The 23,082-nt window shown below is 37.3% G+C and overlaps 1 protein-coding gene across 5 annotated transcripts in view; it reads left to right on the top strand.

The window, feature by feature from the left end:
- The first annotated feature begins 6,348 nt into the window (after positions 1-6,348).
- dyrk4 (dual-specificity tyrosine-(Y)-phosphorylation regulated kinase 4) overlaps positions 6,349-23,082 on the top strand; it is a 37,183-nt gene continuing 20,449 nt past the window's right edge. Inside the window, exons 1-3 of one of the 5 annotated variants that reach the window (XM_083561047.1) lie at positions 6,349-6,444; positions 7,530-7,653; positions 22,826-22,909. In XM_083561047.1, the coding sequence (XP_083417173.1) occupies positions 7,600-7,653; positions 22,826-22,909 (138 nt within the window). In that variant the 5' untranslated portion in view covers positions 6,349-6,444; positions 7,530-7,599. Of the gene's footprint in view, positions 6,445-6,688; positions 6,708-7,460; positions 7,654-10,996; positions 12,705-20,167; positions 20,691-22,825; positions 22,910-23,082 lie in introns of those variants that run through there. The other 4 variants (XM_083561048.1, XM_083561046.1, XM_083561045.1 and 1 more) reach the window with 4 other exon arrangements.

Raw genomic sequence — 23,082 nt, 5'->3', positions numbered from 1 at the left:
AATAAACTAAATAAATAATTGATTAATGATCTAAATAATTAATAATAAATTTTTAATACACGTTTCAAAAATTAATTAAATATAAATAATTCATATAAAATAAATGCAACATAATATATAACAACATATAAACTTGATATATAATAAACGGTATATATAATATAAAGACGAACTTGTGTTTTACTTTTATTTATTTATTTTTTCCTAGATTTTTATTTTTATTTTTACAGCACTAACACACCATGACAAATTATTTGTATATGTAACTCATGATACTTGGCAATAAAAGGTTTCATTTTGCTTTCTTTCTGATTTTGGTGTCAATTATCTAATCAAAACTGTTTCGAATATTTCTGACAAATGCACATATAGCAAAACAGATATATGTCAGTATCTTTTCATAGCGTGACATTTGCCCTTCACCTGAACTAAGAGACCCAAACCTGTTCCTGCATGACAATGCCCCTGTGCATAAAGCTCCAGCTCCATGAAGATATGCTTTACATGGGTTAGAATGAAAGATCTCCTGCTATAGAGCTCTGACTTCAACCCTATTAAACAACTTTAGGATGAATGTGAACATTGACTGCATCCCAGGTCTCCTCATTTCACCTCCATCAGTATCTGACTTTAATAACACCCTTATTGCACCCTTAAATGAACACAGATCTCCACACACACTTCAAAATGTATTGGAACATCTTCCCGGAAGAGTGGAAATTATTATAACAGCAAATCGGGACTAAATGTGGGATGTTCAAAAACTACACACCAATCTTAGGCTCAGGTGTCCACAAACTTTTGTTCATATAGAGTAACTGTAAACGTCGATTTGATGCGGTTTATGGCGCCATCTAGCGGCGCAAGGTATTAAATGTTGGATTTTTTTTTTAAGGTGGAATGGAAAATCCAATTGAAAAGCTAACTTCAGCTATTTTGCTTGTTTCGTTCCAAAAAAGCTCGTCGTATATTAGCAAACGCAGATTCGAGAACAATATATACAATTTATATTGTACGTTATATAATAGTTGAATATGTAGACGAGGTGTTATTAAATATTAAATGTGTGAAATATTTATGCACCTTTCGTGAGAAATTGCAGGTAAAAGTGAACGTTTCAAATTTTGGCGAATGTGCGTTGCATATTATGAAAAGTCAGTGTGAAAGCAACATTCCATTCATTTAACCATTTATTAATTTATTCATCAATTGATTGTTAATTCTCACTGCAGTCATGTATTTCCTATATTTCCCATGAATACAGTAAAAAATTGACATCTTTTTTGGCAGGTAGGCAATATTATTATTATTATTATTATTATTATTATTATTATTATTATTACTATTATTATTATTATTATTATTATTATTATTATTATTATTATTATTATTACATATTTAATTTAGTAATAATGAATTGTTATAATAATCATAATCATGATCATAGTTATTATTATTATTATTATTATTATTATTATTTTTTTTTTTTTTTTTTTTTTTATTCCAGAATCAGCTTTACTGGAATCAGCTTTATTGGCCAAGTATGCCTGAGCAAACCAACAGCAGTTTTGGCCTCAACAGGACACAGAATAATAATAAAATAATGATTGAAAGCAACTTAAAGCAACTCGATGCCCAAGCATAAAAATAGTACACATTGGTATGTGACAGAAAGGAATGTTAGTGAAGTTATTGTCCAGTTAGTTAAAGTAAAATTTGCACCTGTCTGAAATCTGTCTGAAATAGCTGTAAGACCTACGACAATTGTAATTTATAATTCTGTTTGAAATGAGCACTATTCAATACTGTATTGAGTGATAATCTGTGTTTATAGATATCGGAAGCTCTATAGTACTGTAGTTCCACTCTGTGCAGCTGAGGATGAACCTAAGCAACTCAAGAACTACAGTATGAGGATGGATTTGGACTGTAATTAATATCTGCTACAATGGCTTACGACTGCAGGACTGATCAGCACACCTTAACAATGATAGAACTGTAATAGACATTTGGAGACAACCAAATGAGGATGGGTTTCCTTGTGAGTCTGGCTCCTCTCAAATTTTCTTTCTCATGCAATCTCATCATGAATTGTATAGAACTGTAAAAACAACTTCTGTATTTTTTTTATATTTATCCTGCATTTTTTTCTCATTAAAAGTGTGAAACTGTACAACAAACTTTATGTATTTACTTTGAATTTAGATCATTGCTATCAAGAAGAGATTATGTGACGCAAAACTTCCTAAAATGTCTAACTAAAAACTTTTATTGAAATAAGTCATTGACATGTATTAATTTAGTTATGAAATCATATGCATTTGGGATGTGCATCTTCATAACCGAGGCCGACGCGATTCACATCTCGATCCATAGCCAACGATACAATACATTAAAGATACATATGAAGTAGCTACTGATGCGATACGATTCACCCCATTACAATGCAGTGTGATCCGATTTATTATGATATATATATATATATATATATATATATATATATATATATATATATATATATATATATATGATGCAATAGAAAAAAAAAGTGATTTTATACAATTCAATATTGTGCAGATAATTTGCTTTTATTTCTTTGGTTCAAACAGACAGTAAATCATAAATTTACTTAAGTGCCTTAGCTGCCCCTTTCACAACACGCCTTTGCAGTTCGAAACAAAAAGAAGACGTAATTTTCCTGTTCTGTCTCCAGGAAGATGCAACTCTACCTCTGCCATGTTAATCTGTATTTTATGTGTACTCTCAGACTTTACTTAGCAGCAGTGGTGCTGAGAGAAGGCGCTTGAGATACAGCTTAGCAAGGAGAAATCAATTTAAATAAAAATATTGGTCACAAATTATTGTTCACTTTCTAAATAATAAAAGTATAGCGCATCTCCTACTAAATACGGTTTGTTCTTATGCAGTTTTATCTGTGATGCAAATCTCCATTGTGCCACTAGGGGGCAGCAGTTTTATACTGTTGTGTATGTCGTTCTATGTACAGATTTGTCCTGTGCTAAATATAGAACTTAAAGTCCTGAACAAAATGTGCATAAAGGAAACCTATGCCAGTAAACCATAATATTTCAACAAAGAAAAAGAGAAGATGCTTTTCTTTTCACTGGATTTATTGTACATAAATCAGGGTGATGTTCAGCATTTGAACAAAGGTTAGGCACCATTGTGATTGTTCACTGGGATGATTCACTAGGAGTGCATGCTTTTCTTAGAAGGTCTGTATCCATGCAGCCTTCATTTCAACTGTGAACATTTTTTTTCTTTGCGTATTCACTTGCCTACTTCACATAGACAATGTGAACCTTATCCCCTCTGCTGACACATGGCTCTGATTTTGGCCAATCATATGTTTTATAGACATAGAGTTCAAGCCAAATGTTGGACAAAAGGTTTTTTTAGAGCGACTCTGTCCAGGCAGCTTTTACAGTTTAGTTACAGCAGTACAATCTGATGCTGGTGTAGATGATATTTTTCAAGAATACTATATTACTATAAAACATTTAATATTTCGTGCAAATTTAAACAATATTTATTGTGGAAATTGTTTTACAATTTATGGTTAAAATGGCTTTTTCTTCATATTTTTGTAAATAGACCTTACTTATAAAGTCTTATAATTTTTAGAAAATATTAACGACAAATATACAAACATAAATAATAAGTTCACGATCAATGAAGGTGGGTTTGGGAAGGATTAGTCAAGAGTGTCTGTGAAAGTGGGTGAGATTGGTTAAGAATGTATATTGGACTGGGTGAGATTGGCTAAATGTCTGTGAAAGGGTGGATTAGGCAAAAGTGTCAGCAGAATTAGGGGTATCAAAAGTGTCTGTGGAAGTGGGTGAGATTTGTCAGTGGCATTTGACAGACGCCTTGTCCGACTTACAGGGCGATTTGTGGGCTTTGTCAAGAGTGTATGTGGAATTGGGTGATGTTGGTGATGAGTGTCTGTGGGAGTAAGGGAACTAAGCAAAAATGTCATCAGGAGTGAGTGGATTGATCAATAGGATTTGTCTGAGTGAGTGGGATTGGTCAAGAGTTTCTGTGGGAGTGGAGATAAATTTCCTGGTTATTTCTTTGTATCTTAACATATTTTTATTATGTTATTTCTGCTAGTCTATTCTATTAAATTTCTCTAATACTCTCTATGGACTTTGCTTTAAATTGTGTTTTACATAGTTGTTTTTTATGTCATAATAATGAATGGTATGAATCACAATGGCATGGCAGTTCCGAAAAATTACTGTGTGCCAACGTCTGTTCTTACATAATCGGGAATATTTGTGAATATTTTTGCAGCTGTCATGCCATTGTAATGAGAGTCACATGAAAAGAAGAAGCAGAACAAAACCTTTGTATGCTCTTTAAAACTCTGACTCCTTAACAAAGTGTGCTGCCATGGAAACCGTTGGTACTTTGGCACACAGGCTGAGACCGATATGGGTTCTGCTGCTGGAGGCATTATTTTTAATTCAGCCTCTCCATGGTGATTCTCTGGATGTGCTAAAAAAGGGTATGCAGCACTCCATCTGTTTCTGAAGAACATTCAATCACCTGCTGCGAATGTATTTATTTACACCAAAAAAAAATTATAAATTAAAATATGGAACAAGACTAGATCTGTAAATCTGAGGCAATAAAATTCCAATACACTTTGTATAATTAATTAAATATTTCAATTTGTTCATTATACAGTATCCAATATCGTTTTTTGTGCATTTCTATCTGTTACGTAAAACACTGTCCCCTAGTGGACACATTTATATAACGTACAGGTACAGTATGTTGGTAGACATCTACAGGAACGTCTGAGCATGATGCTCACATGTACATTATATGTAGTTTAAACAGAGGGGTGAGTTAATATGTGGGGAATTACAGATTCACATGAGGTACCTGAGCTGCCAAACATCAGATCTCGGAGAGGGAGCAATAACAGTGATGAACTCCTCACCTAATAGTAAGGATAGGGTTCCATTCTCTCCTGCAGGGAGGACATACTCCACTTTAACATGGTGATTTCACTTTTGACTCAATGGTGGCGTGTTTCAAATTGGTGGACTCGGTATTTCTATCGGCATACATTTAGATTATATCATAATATTAATTATTTCTTGCTAGTAATATGGACAAAAGAAATGTAGCTATTGGAAACTTTATTGCCGCTATTAGCTGCTTAGAGTTAATACATCTAGTGGCCACAAACAGGAACTGCAACAAGCTTTACGTTGTTAATGGTCATGATAGCTTTTGTTGCTTTATTTTCTGTGTGTAAATGTGACACAAAAACATAACCTAATCTCGACAGTGAGTCGGATACTTTTATAAATAATTTTCCCTGTTTTATTTGAGTAGAGGGGGGAAAAAGCCTACTTTAAAAGTACTGTGAATGTCACTTGTGGTGACTGCTTCCCAGTTATAAAGTCACATGAAAATATTACTAGCATTTGAACTATTGCCAGGACAGAAGGCTCTTTTACATCTACAGCATTTGGCAGACACCCTTATCCAGAGGGACTTACATTCATTTCATTCATACAACTAAGCAGCTAAGGGCTTAAGAGCCTTGCTTTGGGGCCATGAAGCAGCAGCTTGGTGTGGCTGGGATTTGAACTTACAATCTATGTATTTAAAGTCCAATGCCTTAACCATTAATCTACCACCTTCCCTTTGCTACAGCAGAAATGCATAAAGTCTACCGCACTATGACCATGGCCGAAGACGCACACACAGACAAAAACACACAAACAAATAAAAGTTAACAGAGAAAAAGTGAAAATAAACTCTATCTTAGATTAGATTGTGCTGAAAATTTTAGTGTTTCGATGCTTAATTTCACTTGCATAAAACATTAGCTAATTTAAGCTAATTTTCCAGGTACACCTTCCTTGTTAGAATGCATATGGCTAAATATGCTATCCTTGCTAACGTGTTTGCTAATATTAGTTTCACGGTAAATAGTAAAGAAATAGTAACGTTTATTAGACTACTTTCAAACTTTTATTTCATAATCATTTACGTGCATACAATGGTCTAGTTTATGGCTAGAAGTTGGCAAGACCTTTATTAAATAAAATTATTCAACTGGAACTGGAACCTTGATCCTCTCCTGCTTAGTGGTGCAAGCAACAGGTTGTCATTCACTTCATTGGTTTAGTAGTTTGAGGCACATTGTCCCACTCTGACATGTCATGGGTGGTAATGTGGGCCAGCTGGGATGCATCTTCACGATAACAAGGCGTAATTAGATTTTCAGGGGATATTTACAGTGACTCAGAGGTAATGAGAGCATGGCTTTGTCTGAGACCACATACACAAGTGCATGCAAACATAAAGCGTGTAACACAAGAACACTATCTGTAACTGTATCTGTTTAGTGCACCAACTATCTGTATTCAAATTGTTCCCTAAACTGGAAGGCTAAAAGTAAGTGACAGTGTGTGAATGTGCATGTGTGTGGGTGTGCATGATGCTCTGCAATTGGCTGGTCCACCATCCAATGTGTATTCTTGCTTCACACCCAGTGCTCCCAGGATAGGCTTGTAAAATAGTTGAACCCGTCGTTATGGAAAGTTCTAGCAATCTCAGCAACCTTTTTTCACCACAGGAACAGTGTAAAGCATTACCAATTAAGGTTTCTGCCTGGATTTCTACCTTTTATGAATTTCGTGAATTGAGTGCATAAACTGGTGAGCTAACATCATCTCATAAATAAGTGGTCTGGGGAAAAAAATATTGAATTACATTTACATTTACTCATTAGACAGACATTTTTATCTGAAACAATTTATAAGCCAGACAGACTACAGTCCAAGTATCTAATTGGTAAAGTGCCGTTGAAGAATTCCAGTTTCCACTAATTGAGCAAAAACAAGAGAGAAAGATAGATAAAGGGAAAATGGAGAGAGTTACAACCAACCACAAGAGTTCAAGTGCTGGAGTGGTACTCTGGAATGGCACACTAGATGGAAAACACTTAAAGTGCAAATGATATTATCGTAATACATGATGAACCACAAAGCAAAAATAACTAAATCCATGACAAAAGTGAATGATCTCATACCCAAAGTAAAATAAGGAGCAATATAAAGAGCAATGGATTAGATAAAAGATTAGATATTCTAAAAATAAAAATGTAGGAGAATGTCAGAAAATGTCCTCATTAGAACCACTCAAAGAACTCTTGAGGAACCTTTTATTTCTGTCAACAGGGGATGCAAACTTGTTAGCCCTTTTTGAACTTGTAGGATTATATTATTGATACAGTATGTTGACTGACTGCTATTTTAACACCTGAAACTATGTTTAAAGCACACACTCAAACACACACACACATATATACACACACATGCTGTACATGATAGCCCACTTGCACCTGTCTCGATCACTCACTATCCAAGCCTCAGGTTGCTTCTTCATCTTGGCCAAGCATGTCAGCACTGGCCAGTTTGATTGCTGACAAGGACGCTGAAACACTCACAACCTTCCCCCTCCACCTGATTGCTCACTAGTCACTGCAGTATTTTGGAGCACAGCCGTCTGCACTGCTGCTCACGCTGGACACCTCTAAAGAAAGCGAACATGGGCCCGTGGGTGGACTCGAATGGAAAGGAAGGAGAGAAAAGCAGACAGGAGGTAAAAATTTGATGTGGGATGTGGTGTAGATGTAGTGGTGTTAATCTTTTCCTTCCTGGACTAGACAGTTTCAGTGAATTGTTTTCACTTTTTGTTATTACCAATTAGTTCTTAATTCTTTATTATTATAGAAAATAACTGGCTGAAACTTCACACCTGCTGCATGTGAAAGTATTGCTTCTAAATGTACAATGGTGTATTGTGTTAAAGTGTCTTGTCTGAGTGAGAATGGAAGGTGGGTGGGTGTACATTTAAGAAATGCTGATGGTGTAAAAGTAGGTGCTTCAAATATCTCATATAATTAGGTGACCAATTAAAGGAAATGCTCATGATTTGGTTATGCTTTGATGGCATTTATTTATTTTCCTGGCATTTACATTTCACTGTACTGAATGACACTATGACTCTTTATAATCATAAGAAACCTTTGAAGAACCTGTTTTCCAAAAGTGAATTAGAAACAGGAATTAGATGTGTAATGCATTGTTTGGTTAAGTCCTATGCAGCGCTCGAATTGAGTCAAGTCTTAAGGGGGTTCCCTAAGACCTATAATCTTGGGGACCCCTCTAAGTCAATTCGAATACTGGTCCTATGTAAGAAAATCTGCAGAATCTTTTTTCAGCTCGAATCCCATTTGAAATCTGCCATTCAAAAGTGTATCTATAGGCAGTGGTGGACAGTAAGGAAGTTACTGTAATTCATTATTGTACTAAAGCAGCTTTGTCGTGTATCTGTACTTTACTGAAGTATTTCCATTTGGGGAAATTAGTTCAATGCATTTTGCAAAATCAATCATTTCTTTTTATTTAAACTTTTTTATTAAACTTAACTGGTCAAGCACGTATAGTGCACACTATGTGAAGAACTTGTTTTGATCGGTGTATCTACTTAGCATGAACATACATTCAGCATCAGTTCATCAGCAAGCAGAATATTTTGAGAGGAATAATTGTTGGAAGAAACTCTTGCCTGATTTGCGCGATTTTTTTGAATTAGTTAAAAAAAAGGTTTTGGACTCATTATAATAGATATCAAGCAGTGTTTGATTATTTAATGTCATTCTATTAATAGATCAGTGTACTGAGAGTCACATTAGAGTCTTTCCAGGTTAACTAAGTTGATTAAGTAAAGAGTCTTGTGAACGATAATAGGAACATTTATAGCAATAATAAATCAGTATTTTGGATACTTAAGTGCATTTGAATGCAAATACTTGTGTACTTTTACTCAATTGAAAGTTTAAAAGGACAATTTTACTGTTACTGGAGTCATATTTGACAGAGTGAATCTCTACTTTAACTCAAGTGCATGGTTTGTGTACTTTGTCCACCACTATCTGTAGGATTAACATATATGATAAATATCAACTCAACTCTAAAAATCTATTTATCATCAAAAAAGTTCAAACTGTGTATTGGAGTCAGTGTTATATGTTTGACAGTCAATCCTCCATCACCTTTATCTTTTAATAAAACATTTCGATCCTAATGGGCATGGTTTTGTCTGGCATGACCCCAACCCTCAGCCCTCATAGGGATTACTGATTAGACCTAGGCCCTCATAGGGCTCATTGATGATGCCAAGGAGCAGGAAAGCTATTCAGGCAACCTGTCAGAACTCCACACATTACTTAGACTTAATATATTGTATTATTCTTAATTTTTTCATTTGATATTGTTATTTCTGTAAGCAACAGACATGAAACGTAATCAGAAATATTAATATGGTAATATATATATATATATATATATATATATATATATATATATATATATATATATATATATATATATATATATATATATATATAATATGGGTAAATAACTTACCTTCTATATTAACCCTGGCTATTTAAAACAAAAGGATTTGGCAGTGTGGAGTTATGCAGTCTTGTGCATTTATTCATTGACAATTTATTGGCCTCAATAATGGACCCAAACAATGATGGGACTTTAATGAATGGACATTCGGTGTCACCCAGATAAGAATGGGTCCCCCTCTGAGTCTGGTTCCTCTCAAGATTTCTTCCTCAAAAACTCACAGGGAGTTTTTCCTTGTCGCTGTAGAAACTGGCTGATTCATTAAGGATAAAATGTATTAATATATGGTATTGAAATTTATATTAATGTAAATATTTATATAGATTTATGTATGGGAAGGTTTGCATTTAGGTTGTTAAGGCTGATTTGCCCATTATCATGCTTATCTATTAGACTATACTGCACATAGGAAGAATTGTCACGGGCTTGATTTTTCCAAAGCCTCATAAAATTCTGATAATGAATACGTTTTTCGGACCCTTACGAGAAAAATAAATCAAGGACCGTGACGTCGGAGCGACGTGGGGCCGCCTTCCCGTGGGCTCACCACCTGCAGGAGGGACCGTAAGGGACCGGTGCTGAGAGGATTGGGCAGCAGTCGAAGGCGGGGGCCTTGACAGCCCGATCCCTGGACACGGAGAAGTGTCTGGGGAATCTGCTTAGACTGCTGCCCCCGCGTCCCGAATTACGGATAAGCGAGAGAAGATAAAATGAAAAAAAATTTTTTCAGTGTGACACTCCCTGTATTACGCACATAACAATGATTGTTATGCCTCAGGGAATTTCGCAGAATACTCTTGTTTTAGGTTCATCATAATCTGTAGTTATGTTAAAAAAGTACTTAAAAAACATATCGAATGGATTTTATATTTGAGAAGTGCTAACCAATTCTGGTACTAAAGGCCCACAGTTACAATAGTGTAATGCCATTAATGCTGGTATTAGTTCAAAAGGAGGTGATCGAGCTAGATGGCGTAAAAGGCTAAAGCTCTGCTGCATCACTCTCTTTAAGGAAAGATGAATTCACACTGTCACTATCAGGAATCAACATCAGCAATTATGGGTAATGAGGGAAAGCAGGCTTCACTGAAAGAAGTTTGTGGACACCTGAAGAGAAGATTGGTATGTGCTTTTTGCACATCCCATTCCACCTTTAGCCCCCTTTGCTTTACAATACCCTCCACTGTTTTGGGCAGATGTGTAATTTTGTGCTTTGTGTAATAGATTTGGGTCTCCTAGTTCAGGATTAGTTTAATTCTACAGCATCCAAAGACATCCTAGAATTGTGCATCTTTAATTTTGTGGTAACAGTTTGGGAAAGAACCACATAAAGTCAGGTGTCCCAATACTTTTTTCCATATAGCGTAACTTACACCTTCATTTCTTTTTTCTTTCCAAATACTGATTGATTGCAAGTCAAAATTTTGTGAGATGTTCAAAGAAGAAAGAGGCAATGCCATCTTAGATCAGAATAGATTGACCACATTTGTTTAATTGTTTCTCAGGTATTGCCACAATTTTGATATAAACGTATGTTATAATTGTCCTAATTCTATCATATTTATTTCCTTTTCAACTTACAAAAATGGGCATTTTCAAATACTATTCCTAAACGGCTGAAATTTCTCACCATTGCTTTGCTCCAACATTTCCTTCTGAGACACTTTAGGTGAAATGAACAAGTCTGAAGAAATCGTCTTTAATGTAACAAAAACGTTGATCTCAAATATCAGCCGAGCAGCAAAGCCCATATATTAATTGATCTGTCTAAGCTTTCAGCTTCTTCAGTTCAGCTTGTATCGCATGACTGATTCCCAGAGCCACTAAAACTGCAGTGCTGTCTCCCAGTTATAAAGTGACCCTATTGTCAAATTGTGCATAAAACCTATTTAGATGCTGTGGAAAGAGTGTGCTTATGAGTGTGCTTATCATAAGCCATTACCCAGGATCTCATGCCAGTCACTCAGTAGAGGATACTGATACTACCAGGCACGCCCTGTTGGCAGCAGCTTCACAGTAGCATTAGCGTTAGCATTAGATTTATCAAGTTCAGCAAGGTTACTGAATGGAATTTTGGCATGTCCTGCCTGATGCTAATGATTTCTGTAAGTGGTTGGGATTTGAGATTGTCAGAGGCGTCGCACTTTTTTGGGGAGAAGTGCATTTGTATTTGCCCATTGTAAGTAAGATCAGGTGGTTGATATTAATACTTTATTGACAGTCATGCTAGTTTTTCTGAGCAACATGTTACACAACATGACAGAGTCCTAGTCTATATTAAGTTGGCTTGGACAGTAAAACTGTAGACAGTGCTCAGCTCACTGCAACTACTCAGACGAATATAAGTGGTGAATACACACCTCTTATTATCCTTCAAGACTCCACCGAGGAAAATATGATACCTCGAGGAAATGGCTGAGATTGCATTATAAAGGCCAGCACTAAGTTTCTCCACACTTTCCGGGTGCTAGAGCTATCTAAGTGCTGCGGCAACGAGCGAAACTTACGTCTGCTTGCCAGGGGATAGTATTTCATCTCTGTGCCTCGCAGATGTTTGCCTGCGTCCCAGGAGAAATGGGAGCAGCAAAGGGGCAGAAAATATGACAGTACCCATCGAGTATATCTCCAGGAGACAAGAGTAAGGAGGAAAAGAGAGCAAGAGAGAAAGAGATAGAGGGGGGAACCAGGAGGATCTAGTAATGGCTGCTTCTGTGGGCTCTTAAAGGAGCTCTCGAGCCCTCCCCTGACGCCCCTCGAAAACAGGAAGAGGAAGACGGTGCTGAGAGCTCCCGCTACTCAGTCTCCGGCTCAGGATGGATCCCTTGTGGTGCCCTCGCTGCACGTCATTGAGCTTCCCGAGCACTTTCATCCGCCCGTCTCATCCCGAGGCAGACCTAGGCTTCTGGAGCGAGAGCAGAGCACATGAGGTCTAAGAGAAGCTGAGTGAAAAGTTGATCACACCACCATTTCAGAATGGAGGATTGAAAGGCAGGGAGAAGTGTGATGGGGAGACTTACAATCACTAGGGTGGAGTAAGAACAAAACATGGTGTAGCCGAGTTCATTAATCAGTCATCGAAGAGTTTAGCAAGGTGAGCCGAGGGCCGAGGCAGCATGGACTGGAAGCTCTGTCATGTGGGGAGATGGAACTTCATCAACCTGCTGTGGCTTTGAGTTCCTCTGGAGCTGCTGGGGAGGCCAGAACCGACTAAACAGGAGGGTACAGCCAGAGGTAAAAACAAACAAAACAAAGAAACAAATGGTGCCCCTGGGGCTACCAACAAAATTGTGTCATTTAACCCCTGTCAGATATGGCAGTAAAAAAACATCACATTTGCATATGAAATGCATTAAGAATTGAATTTTTTATGTTTTAATAATGATTGGGACTTTATTAAATATCACCTTATATTCAAAAAGCATTTAGAGAATTTGTGTTGGTTATGCTTAGTACATATATTCTGTCATGCATTGTTATTTTTTTTCAGATATTTGTAAATGTATTATAGCGTTTTAAGCTTCAGGACATTCAATCTACTTTGACAGGAAATGTAAGATTGTGTAACCTTAGACAAACGGCTTAAGTGATTTCATTATTAACTTTGAGTTTAATGATTGATAAGTTCCTTGCTGTTTCTGAGTAGAACTGAGTCACAGAGTCTCTCGGTAATAATTATTTTATTATAGGATTGGCTTCTTTTCTGTATCAAGACCAAGCTCCTTCAGAGCATTAGAGATCCTAACCTAAAACCTATTCATGACTTACATTAAAGGGTTTTAGGTTAGGGTCTTAAAGAGCCTGGTCTTGATGCGAAAAACAAGCCAATCCTATAATAATGACTTCAAATGATATCCAATTTCATCAGATGGGTTTTGGGCACTTAGATTCGCATGTCTTGTGATTTTTCATGTCTAAATTTCAAATACTAAAAAACGAAATAAACTGCAGATAGGTAGGATACCATGACAAAATGTTATATTATATTAAATAAAATATTATATTAAAAAAATAGATGTCTGAATATTGAAGACATCGAAACTATGAAATAACACGTATGGATTTATGTAGTAAACAAAAAAGTGTTAAACACATCCTCTATCATCCGATTCACAAAGTAGTCACCTAGAATAGTTTTCATTTCACAGATGTGTCTTGCCAAGAGTTCATTTGTGACATTCCTTGCCTTTTTTTGTGGTTTAGATAATATGTTACTACTGTACAAACTATATTATGGCAGGAAACACTGCATAATCATATGGCACTGAAACACTTCTGTACAGAGAAGACTGCGAATGTGAGATTTTTGGTTCTACAGTAGATTTACATTTACATTTGCGGCATTTAGCAGACGCCCTTATCCAGAGCGACGTACAAAAGTGCTTTGAGTCTCTAGTAATGAATAAATCTACACTGGTACACAAGATTACAAACTTGATATAAATATAACTCTTGAATTCTACAAAGCAAACTTGGAAAGTGATAATTTAAGTATTTCAGGAAGAGGTAGGTCTTCAACCGTTGCTTGAAGATAGCCAGTGACTGTACGGACATCTAGGGGAAGTTTATTCCAACACCTCGGTGACAGAACAGAGGAAAGTAGCTGCTGTGTCAGGGGGTAAGGGGATAAACGTACGGTTCCTGAATGTATGGTTCCTGCTGTGAAGCATGGAGGAGTGATGGAGTGATGGTGTGGTGCTGTTTTGATGACACTGTTGGAGATTTAGTCAAAATCGAGGGCACGTTTAATCAGCATGGCTACTACAGCATTTTGTAGCTACATGCCATCCTATATGTTTTGCACTTTGTGGGACCATCAATTGTTTTCCAACGGGACAATGATCACAAACACACCTCTAGGTTAAGTAAAAGCTATTTGTCAATGAAGGAGTGTTACATCAGATGACCTGGCCTCCACAATCACCCAGTCTAAATCAAGTTGAGATGGTTTTGTATGAGTTGGACTGGAGAGTGAATAAAAAGCAGCCAACAAGCACTCAAGCCCTCTGGGAACTCCCCAAGATTGTTGAAAAACCATTTCAGGTGACCTCATGAGGCTAACTATATGAAGAAAAGGGAGTTTAAAGCTGTCATCAAAGGAAAAGATGGCTACTTTGAAGACTCGAAAATATGAAAAACACTGATGGAAAAGAAACTGTAAAACATCTTATTCCACATTTTTGCCCCATTTGCTATCATCATAACCTCCACACTACTGGGAAGATGTTCCACTAGATTTTTGGAGTGCGCTTGTCATGATTGGTGCTCATTTAGACACAAGGGCTATAGTAAATTCAGGTGTAGGTGAGGGGGCCTGGGGTGCAGTCAGTGATCCAATTTATCTCAAAAGGTGTTCATTAGGGTTGAGGTCAGATATCTATAGCAGGCTAAAAATCTTATATGTCTGGAAAATTCAGGTGTCCAAATGCATTTGTCCGTATAATAAATGTTCATTTAATTGCATATATGTGTAAATATAACTCAAATTGAATAATTGTGTAAACTGTGCACTTTCTGATTAAAGGTCTTGAAGAAATAATCATTTGTTAATTTTTAAATATGTCTTGTAGTGCGGCTGATTCAGCTGTTATGCCCAAATATGCCTCAAGTTGTTGCTGTTAGTATTAATCACTTATTACTAATCAGTGTTCTTGTTGACCAAGGTCATTGTCTTGTGTTGTTTGCATTAGGAACCAATCAGGGAACTGTTGTTGCTCTTTGAGCGATTGTAAATAGGATGGATGTGAGTACCGTGCTCACACGCTCGGCATGGATTTTGCAAAGTGTGTCACCACTGAGCCATGTTTTGCTGAGGAAGCAATTCAACTCATCCCCGCTTTGATTTGCTTTGATTAACGGAGTACCTCAGGGTTACGTAATAAGAACCCTAAGCATGATCAGCACCAGCTTTCCTAGTCTCCAATCCTTTTTGTCCAATAAATGAGTGCAAGTCTTGATACATCTCTCTCTCTCTCTCTCTCTCTCTCTCTCTCTCTCTCTCTCTCTCTTCCTCTCTCTCTCTCTCTCTCTCTCTCTCTCTCTTCCTCTCTTCCTCTCTCTCTCTCTCTCTCTCTTCCTCTCTTCCTCTCGCTCTCTCTCTCTCTCTCTCTCTCTCTCTCTCTCTCTCTCTCTCTCTCTCTCTCTCTCTCTACCCCACCCCTTTCCTTCTCTGACTCATAGAGATCCTACAGCTTGCTCAGCTTGCTCTCAATTTATGAAGCAATTAGTAGCAAGGGGAAAAAGCGATTACATTTACAGCCTCTAAAGCCCTTATGTAAGGATGGTCCTATTCCATTCTACACTGTAAGACAAATTCTGATGCGGTTCTGAGCTTGACGAAATATCCATTCAGGTTTGCACAAACTGTAGGCTTAGATTGTAACATATTTAAGAACACGGAGGTCATTTTACGGAATCAGTAGATCTGTAAATGTATTTTGAATCATTTACATTAAGGTCCCTTCAACAGGAACTACCCACACCTTCTATCTATCTATCTATAAAAAAATGCAAAGCGTAATTCATTTATTATGCTTTTGCCAAATTTCTGTGGTATAAAAGGAATTAAATGGCGTGTTGAATGAATAGTGCACACCCCCTGTCATTGATTATTTTCCTATAACGGTCAGCCCCCATATACCTTTCTGGTCTACATTTCCTCCAGATACAAATGATCTTATGATCCTATTTGCTGCTCAGCATGTAATAGCACTCCTATGTAATGGTCATTTTAAAGCTCTCCAGACATGATGCCTTTCCCAAATTAACGCAGACATAGTAGATTATTGAACGTTTCAGATACTCAGTCCCATATGATGTGCATGTGGTTGTGTGTGAGTCATTTTCTACCATATGCACATTGCTGTCTCCGTCTACTGCCTACACATTTCTGCTCAAGCTCCAGAGTTCTCAAGAGGAGGTGTGTTGCAAAGGAAGGTTCATGGCCTGTTTCTATTTTTGTTACTTGAGATGGCTGGTGATTCATTTTAAGTAGGCAACAGTCTGCGTAGGTACAAAAATTTAACTTCTTTGAAAGTTTTTTTTTATCATAAGGAGCATTAGTTTGATTTTAATATCGGCCATTTCTTTCGTGCAAAAAGAAAAATCATACACACACACCAAAGAATCAGGACTTGAATTAAATGTTAGTCTAAAAAAATACTCAAAATTTGACAATCACAATTACACATAGTACAAAGAACTTCAACACTACAGCTGTCTATCCAGAGTTTATTTACGTTTACAAATGATAGAACTGATCTGCAATTGATTACCAAATCAAGCAGATTATTATTGGGATTTATTAATTTATTTATACTGAATGTTCTTTCACCAATATAAAAGTTAATTCAGTGTTGAAGCAAATATACATTTATTTCAAAACTGTATTTTTTCTAAGGGCAAAATGGGTGTAATTTATTTGTATTTTTTTTTACAAATTTAATTAAGGCTGATAGTCAGAAAGTAGGTCCACTGGTGGTCTAGTGGTTAGGATGCGGCGCTCTCACCGCTGCGGCCCGGGTTAGATCCCCGGTCAGGGAACCAACCCCAGCCATTAGGGTTGCACAAGCCTTAGTGCCGGTCCCAAGCCCGGATAAATGGGGAGGGTTGCGTTAGAAAGGGCATCCAGCGTGAAAACATGTGCCAAATCAAACATGCGGATGATCCGCTGTGGTGACCCCTAATGGGAGAAGCCGAAAGATTTATATATATAGTCAGAAAGTATTGCACATCAGTGACTTAACACTCAAATGAAAGAACCGGCATGTATAAACACAATTCAGGGTTTTATAAAGTCATTTGACTGAATAAAATACAATAAAAGTATTGTTTCTACCAGTCAGCTGTATTTTAGTGTTGCCTCGTTGGAATATGTTTTTTTTTAAATAGTAACTAAAAAACATCATCTTGATATTCCACATATTTGCCATGCTACATTCAGAGGTCCAAAAAAGTCCAGAGGAGATATTTCATTTATTAAAATCTGAACAAAAATTAGCCAAAGCAAGACTGAATTTTATACAAAAATGTCTATAGTTAAATGATTTCTTACTTAAATAATTACTTGATACCTCAGCTCAATTTTTTGGACAAAAATATGGGGTTTTAGCCCAAACTGGTAGCACAAAGTTGAAGGATTCACTTGAACTAGGAAACCCAAACCTGTGGCTCCAACACATGAAGATATGCTTCTTATGGGTTTAAGTGGAGGATTTCCTGCTATAGAGCTCAACCCAATTGAACACCTTTTTTGCATTAATTGGAACCCTGTCTGCACCCCAGGCCATCTCACCTCACCTACATCAGTACCTAAGTTTACTAACGACCTTGTGGCTAAAGGAGTTCATATCTGCTGCCCCCGCGACCCGAATTACGGATAAGCGGGAGAAAATGAATGAATGAATGAATGAATGAATATTGCAGGACAGTGGAGATTATTATAAGAGCAAATGAGGACTTACATACCAAACTTATGGTCAGTTGTTCACAAATGTTCCTAGTACAGTGTATTTTCTTTACATAAAAACAATTTTTGTACAGTCGGCAGACTGTAGAAGTCAACATGAACAAAAGGCTACAGTGAGGGTTCAGGATTTGTGCAAATTTCACTTGCAGTAGACCGAACAAAATATACTCGTTGCCCTGCCTTTCCTGCATCCTTTTTATGAAGTTGTTTAGATAACCTTTACTTTTATTTTTCATTTGAAGTCAAGGTTGCCTGAAGAAACTGGAGATTGAGACTAGTAAGGCGTTTTCGCAAAGCTCCAGCTATTTTAAGTGAACTTTGGGTGCTAGCATGAACATTTCTGAAGAGAGAATGACAAGAAGATCCTGTGGTGGTCTTCTACTAGTATTCGAAATTCATGGTTTTGTAGCACCAGTGCTTGGGGTGTGGCATAGATTTATAGTCAAAACCCAGTTCAAAACTCAAATAAGAAGATGAATATATTAGGTTTTATGATACCAGGTTTTTTATTATTATTTTATTTTTTATTAAAATGGAGAATTGTTTAAAAAATGGTTTGCTAAAAGTTCAAATCAGTCATTATAGATAATAAACAGTAAATATAAGTTTCCTGGCTCCTATGATAGTGTGTAACACCAGTGACAGGTTGTCATTAGATACACGTGTGATACATTTTTAAACAAATATTTTATATAAACCAGTTACACGTGTTACACTGTCATTGTGCGTGATAAAAATCTTACACCATTTTGTGATTATAACTGTAAATGAAACAGTTATTCTTTAACAAGGAACTGTCCTGTATGTGGTTATGGTACAGCCGATTTTACACCAACACAACAGGTTATTCATAAGTCAGAATATAATTACACAATATGACTCTATAACCATTTTGGAAAGGTTAGCCTTGTAAGGTTTATTTTTTATTATTAGACCCTTTCCATTATTTTCATAAGGTTATGAAAGGTTGATTAAGCTGCTATAACTATTTTGGAAAGTTTCTGTTGTGTTGTTATTCCAGAGAGGAAAGTACAAGAACCATAAATATGACTCCTTTAGTGCTCAATAGAAAATATTGCAGGATGGGTAGGTTCCTACTTAGAACTTTTCCTACATAGATTTGGCAAATACGGTTATATTAGACAACCTACAACATACCTGCATAGGGAAATAGAATTTCTGCATATTCGGTATAAGGTATTACACAAGGGTCCTTGAATATTTGTTGAGGGTCCTAATCTCCTAAGGAGAAGTACATACCAACTGTACTGGATAGATTTTTGATCGTTACAATTTTCTTGCACAAAAACAACATCTGTTGCCACAACCTGGAAGCCCACACTTGTACAGAACATCCTTGAATACTGTAGTATTACAATTTCCTTTCACTGGAAGGCCAAAGCATCTCCAGCATGAAGGTAGACAGAAGACACGGAGTGTGGAGGTTGGAGTGGAAGAACTCGAGTGTCCTCTCAACTCTTCAACCCCATTCTTTGAATTATATAAACTCAAACTGGAGACTCCTTACTTCCTTCAACATAGGTGTCTGATCTCGCATGCGTCTAAACACTAATTTCAACAGCCACGTGGAGAGTGAAGCTTATTATAACTGGAAATCTGGAATGAGATGTCTAAAAAGCACATACGTAGATGATGGTCAGGTTTCACCAAGGCAATGTGCATGAAGCCAACTTTGTAAAGACATGATGTGTGAAGTTTGGAGTGGAAGAACTCCAGTGTCCCAGATCTCCTCAATCCTATGGAAAATCTGGAGTTAGATGTCCAAAAAAGCACATACGTATATGATGGTCAGGTTTCAGCAAGACCCAAGCACTTCCACCAAGGCAATGTGCATGAAGCCAACTTTGTAAAGACATGATGTGTGAAGTTTGGAGTGGAAGAACTCAAGTGTCCTAGATCTCCTCAATCCTATGGAAAATCTGGAGATTCAGTAAAGCCTTTTAGGTCGAGTGGAGGTTATTATAACATAAATTCTGGAGTGAGATGTTCCATAAGCACATTGCGGCATTAGTGTCGGCTTTCCAACAAAAATAGATTTGTTTTGATGATGATTGAGGAAAATATATTGTGTTGGGTCGGAAGGAGGAATTGGGAAGCAGAGGTGTGGAGAGGAGAGGAGTGAAAAGGAGAGGTGTGGAGAGGAGAGGAGTGAAGAGGAGAGGTGAGGTGTGGAGAGGAGAGGTGTGGAGAGGAGTGCAGTAAGAGGAGGCGCTCAGATGACCGTGCGCGCGCGCGTGTGCCAACGCAAATAAAAAAAAAAAACCACCCCGTACAGCTCGCGCGCTCCTTCGGACGCACCAACGCTTCACGTCTTTTGGTGCATTTTTTTTTTGTGACGTGAAATATACGAACGAACCATTAAACACGCAAGGCTTACGCGTGTACACTTCCGGCGATGCGACAGCGAGAAAACCGAGACAAGTGGCGCATGCTTGGAACACATTAAAGCTCGTGCGTCTCGCTCCTAATCTCGCGCACGCGGATCTCCAATCCAAATTTTTTTTTCTTCTTTTTCTCTATTGAGAACTGGAAACGTTTCTTCTCGCTCCTGACTCGTTTGTGCCAATCCAGGATGCCGATTCTGCAGCTATCCTCCCGGCATTTATACTAATCGACGTTTACTCCTGAATCACCATGATTTCAAGATCCAAGCTGTCTTCATAAAGGAAAGAAAAATATCAATAATTATATTGCATTGGAATAAAATCATGTTTCCCGAAATCAACAACAAGGTAATGCGTTTATGAAGTCTTTTGATGCCCGACTCATCCATGCACCGAGTGCCACACTGTATGCCATTGCATGTCAGATCTATAATTTATGAAGACATTTTTTTTAGTGGTTGAATTTCCTGGTTAATAAATGACTTTGAGCATTAAGACAGTCAGATCAGATTATTGTCACCCTATAAATTATTTCAGCGTAGTCTCTTTTAGGTGGTAATGATGCTGTGCTTGGATTGTACATGAAGTTCTTGTGCACGGGATAAAATCTGCACCTGCACCTGCAAAAGTTTCTTAAGCTTCACAAATTATTCCTTCTGCTATACATAAACGCTTTGCTTCTAAGTTTAAGTCCTGCTCTTATTATTTTCTTCAGTGCATGCATGTTCTATTTTGTGTGCTTTCAGTGCTATATCTTCACTGTGCCTCCTGATTAAGTAACAGTCCAAAGGACATGTGCAGGAACATATTTGGCAGAAGGACATATGATCGTTTGGTTGCTATCATAAACCTTAAGGTGTAGAGTCCTGCGAAGTGGTCTCAGAGGGACGCAGCTGCAAGTTTCATGTCACTGCAAACTCTGGGTTGTTGTGGTTTATTTATGCTTATGTCCGGTGCTTTCCTTAAATAACTATCGCACTCTCTTTTTTTGCTCAACTATAAATCCTAAAAGTCTTGCAAGACAGAAATAGAGGGTCTGCATGGCCTCTGGAGTGGGCATAGATTTATTTTCGTTTAAGTGAAGCAAAACTATCAATTTGTTGACAGGTTTGTGGAGAATGAACCAAACAGTGGTCTTTTGGTTGAGCTGTTATATGTAGAGACACCTTTATGACAGACTATAGATTGATTAAGGATGGGTTTTTAATTGAAAAACTTGGAGCCCCTTTTTTTAAGAGCGTATACAAAATTTAAGCGAAAACAAAATTGTGACCAAAGCAGGAGTTCTCAAAAATAGTTTCTGGGGGTCTCCATGGTTCTTTATTAGTCTAGTTTTTCTCAAGGTTTCTTCCTCATACCATCTCACTGGGTTTTCTTTTCCACTGTTGCCACTGGCTCGCTCAATAGGGATAAACTTATAGGGCTTAATTAATACAAAATCATATATTTTCACTCTGTAATTCTGCAAAACTGTTTTGGGACCATGTCTAGTGTTGAAAGTGCAATACAGATAACACAGAATTGAACTGAATTGAATTGAATTGAATTGATTTGAATTGAATATGACACCAATAACCAAATTCCTCTATGCTTGTACACACTCAAATAATACTCATGAATATTTGTGTACTGAGAGATCAGGCGAATATATTTTCATTTTCAGGCTCCCTGGCTACAAATATAAGAATCTAAATAAAAGTAAATGGGGAAAAAATTATCTTCTGTAAAGCACCTTTGTAAACAAGTGGAGGTGTTAATCTCTATCCAAAGGCCTTCGTGTGAATAAACATAACCCTACATTATTATAAGTCATAAGCAATGCTCTCCTCTTTACCCCCATGGGGCAGATATCTAACCCAGCCAAGTTCCATTGTGTGTGTTTGGACAGGAGTATAATCGCTTGGATTAGGGAAGCATGATCCACTTGATCCATGTGATCCTACAGCTCACATGGGTAGGATCATCACGCTGTGTCCTGTCTGTCTAAAAAATTTGTCAAATGTCTGTATTGGGAGTTTCTCTATAAGCAATTGTTCTGTATTTTATGTGGAAACGTTTTGTGTGGTTCGTCTCTCGGCCCTGGAGCTTGTCCTGTGTTAAAACAGGACTAAAGGAGTGAGAATTGACAGAGCATGACAGCTGGGTCACTGCCCAGCTTTACCAGGGCATTTAGTCTGTCTGTATGCTGTCACCACTACTGGCACGCTGTCCTTATGATTAAGACAAACACAAAGCTGGGCTTTTTTTTTTCCCTCCACATGAGATATGAAGTTAACTACTAAACCTAATAAATGTATATGTCACATTTTCATTAGGAATCTTTTCTTATTTCCACCAAACTTCCCTTTCACATTTGTTGTTGAGATTCAGATTATTTTCCTTTTCATTGCACCCCAGATTTTTGAAACACAGCATGTTTTTACCTGCTGAAACCAGTTGCTGAAAGTTACTACCGTTACTATGTTTTCTTTTTGTTTTTGCAGACAGGTAGACCGGAGGCTTTCCCTCACCCACAGAGATTGCAGGCCGAAAGCACTCGCCTGGGGCCCAACCCCAACTTTTCTCAGGTATGACTTTTTAAATTTGAATGACTCACACTGACGCAGACGTAGAAAATGTTATGTAGGGAGTTACTGCAGCCAGTTGTGTCTGACAGTCCAAAGACATTGACGTGCAATTTACCGATTTACCATACAAATTTACCGCCAGGAAGGCACAGTGTCACTGTACAATGTCACAG

This window comes from Silurus aristotelis (genome assembly GCF_946808225.1).
Source record: "Silurus aristotelis genome assembly, chromosome: 14".
NCBI lineage: Eukaryota > Metazoa > Chordata > Actinopteri > Siluriformes > Siluridae > Silurus > Silurus aristotelis.
The sequence above is the reverse complement of the archived record's forward strand: the minus strand, read 5'-3'. Positions and strand labels throughout refer to the sequence as shown.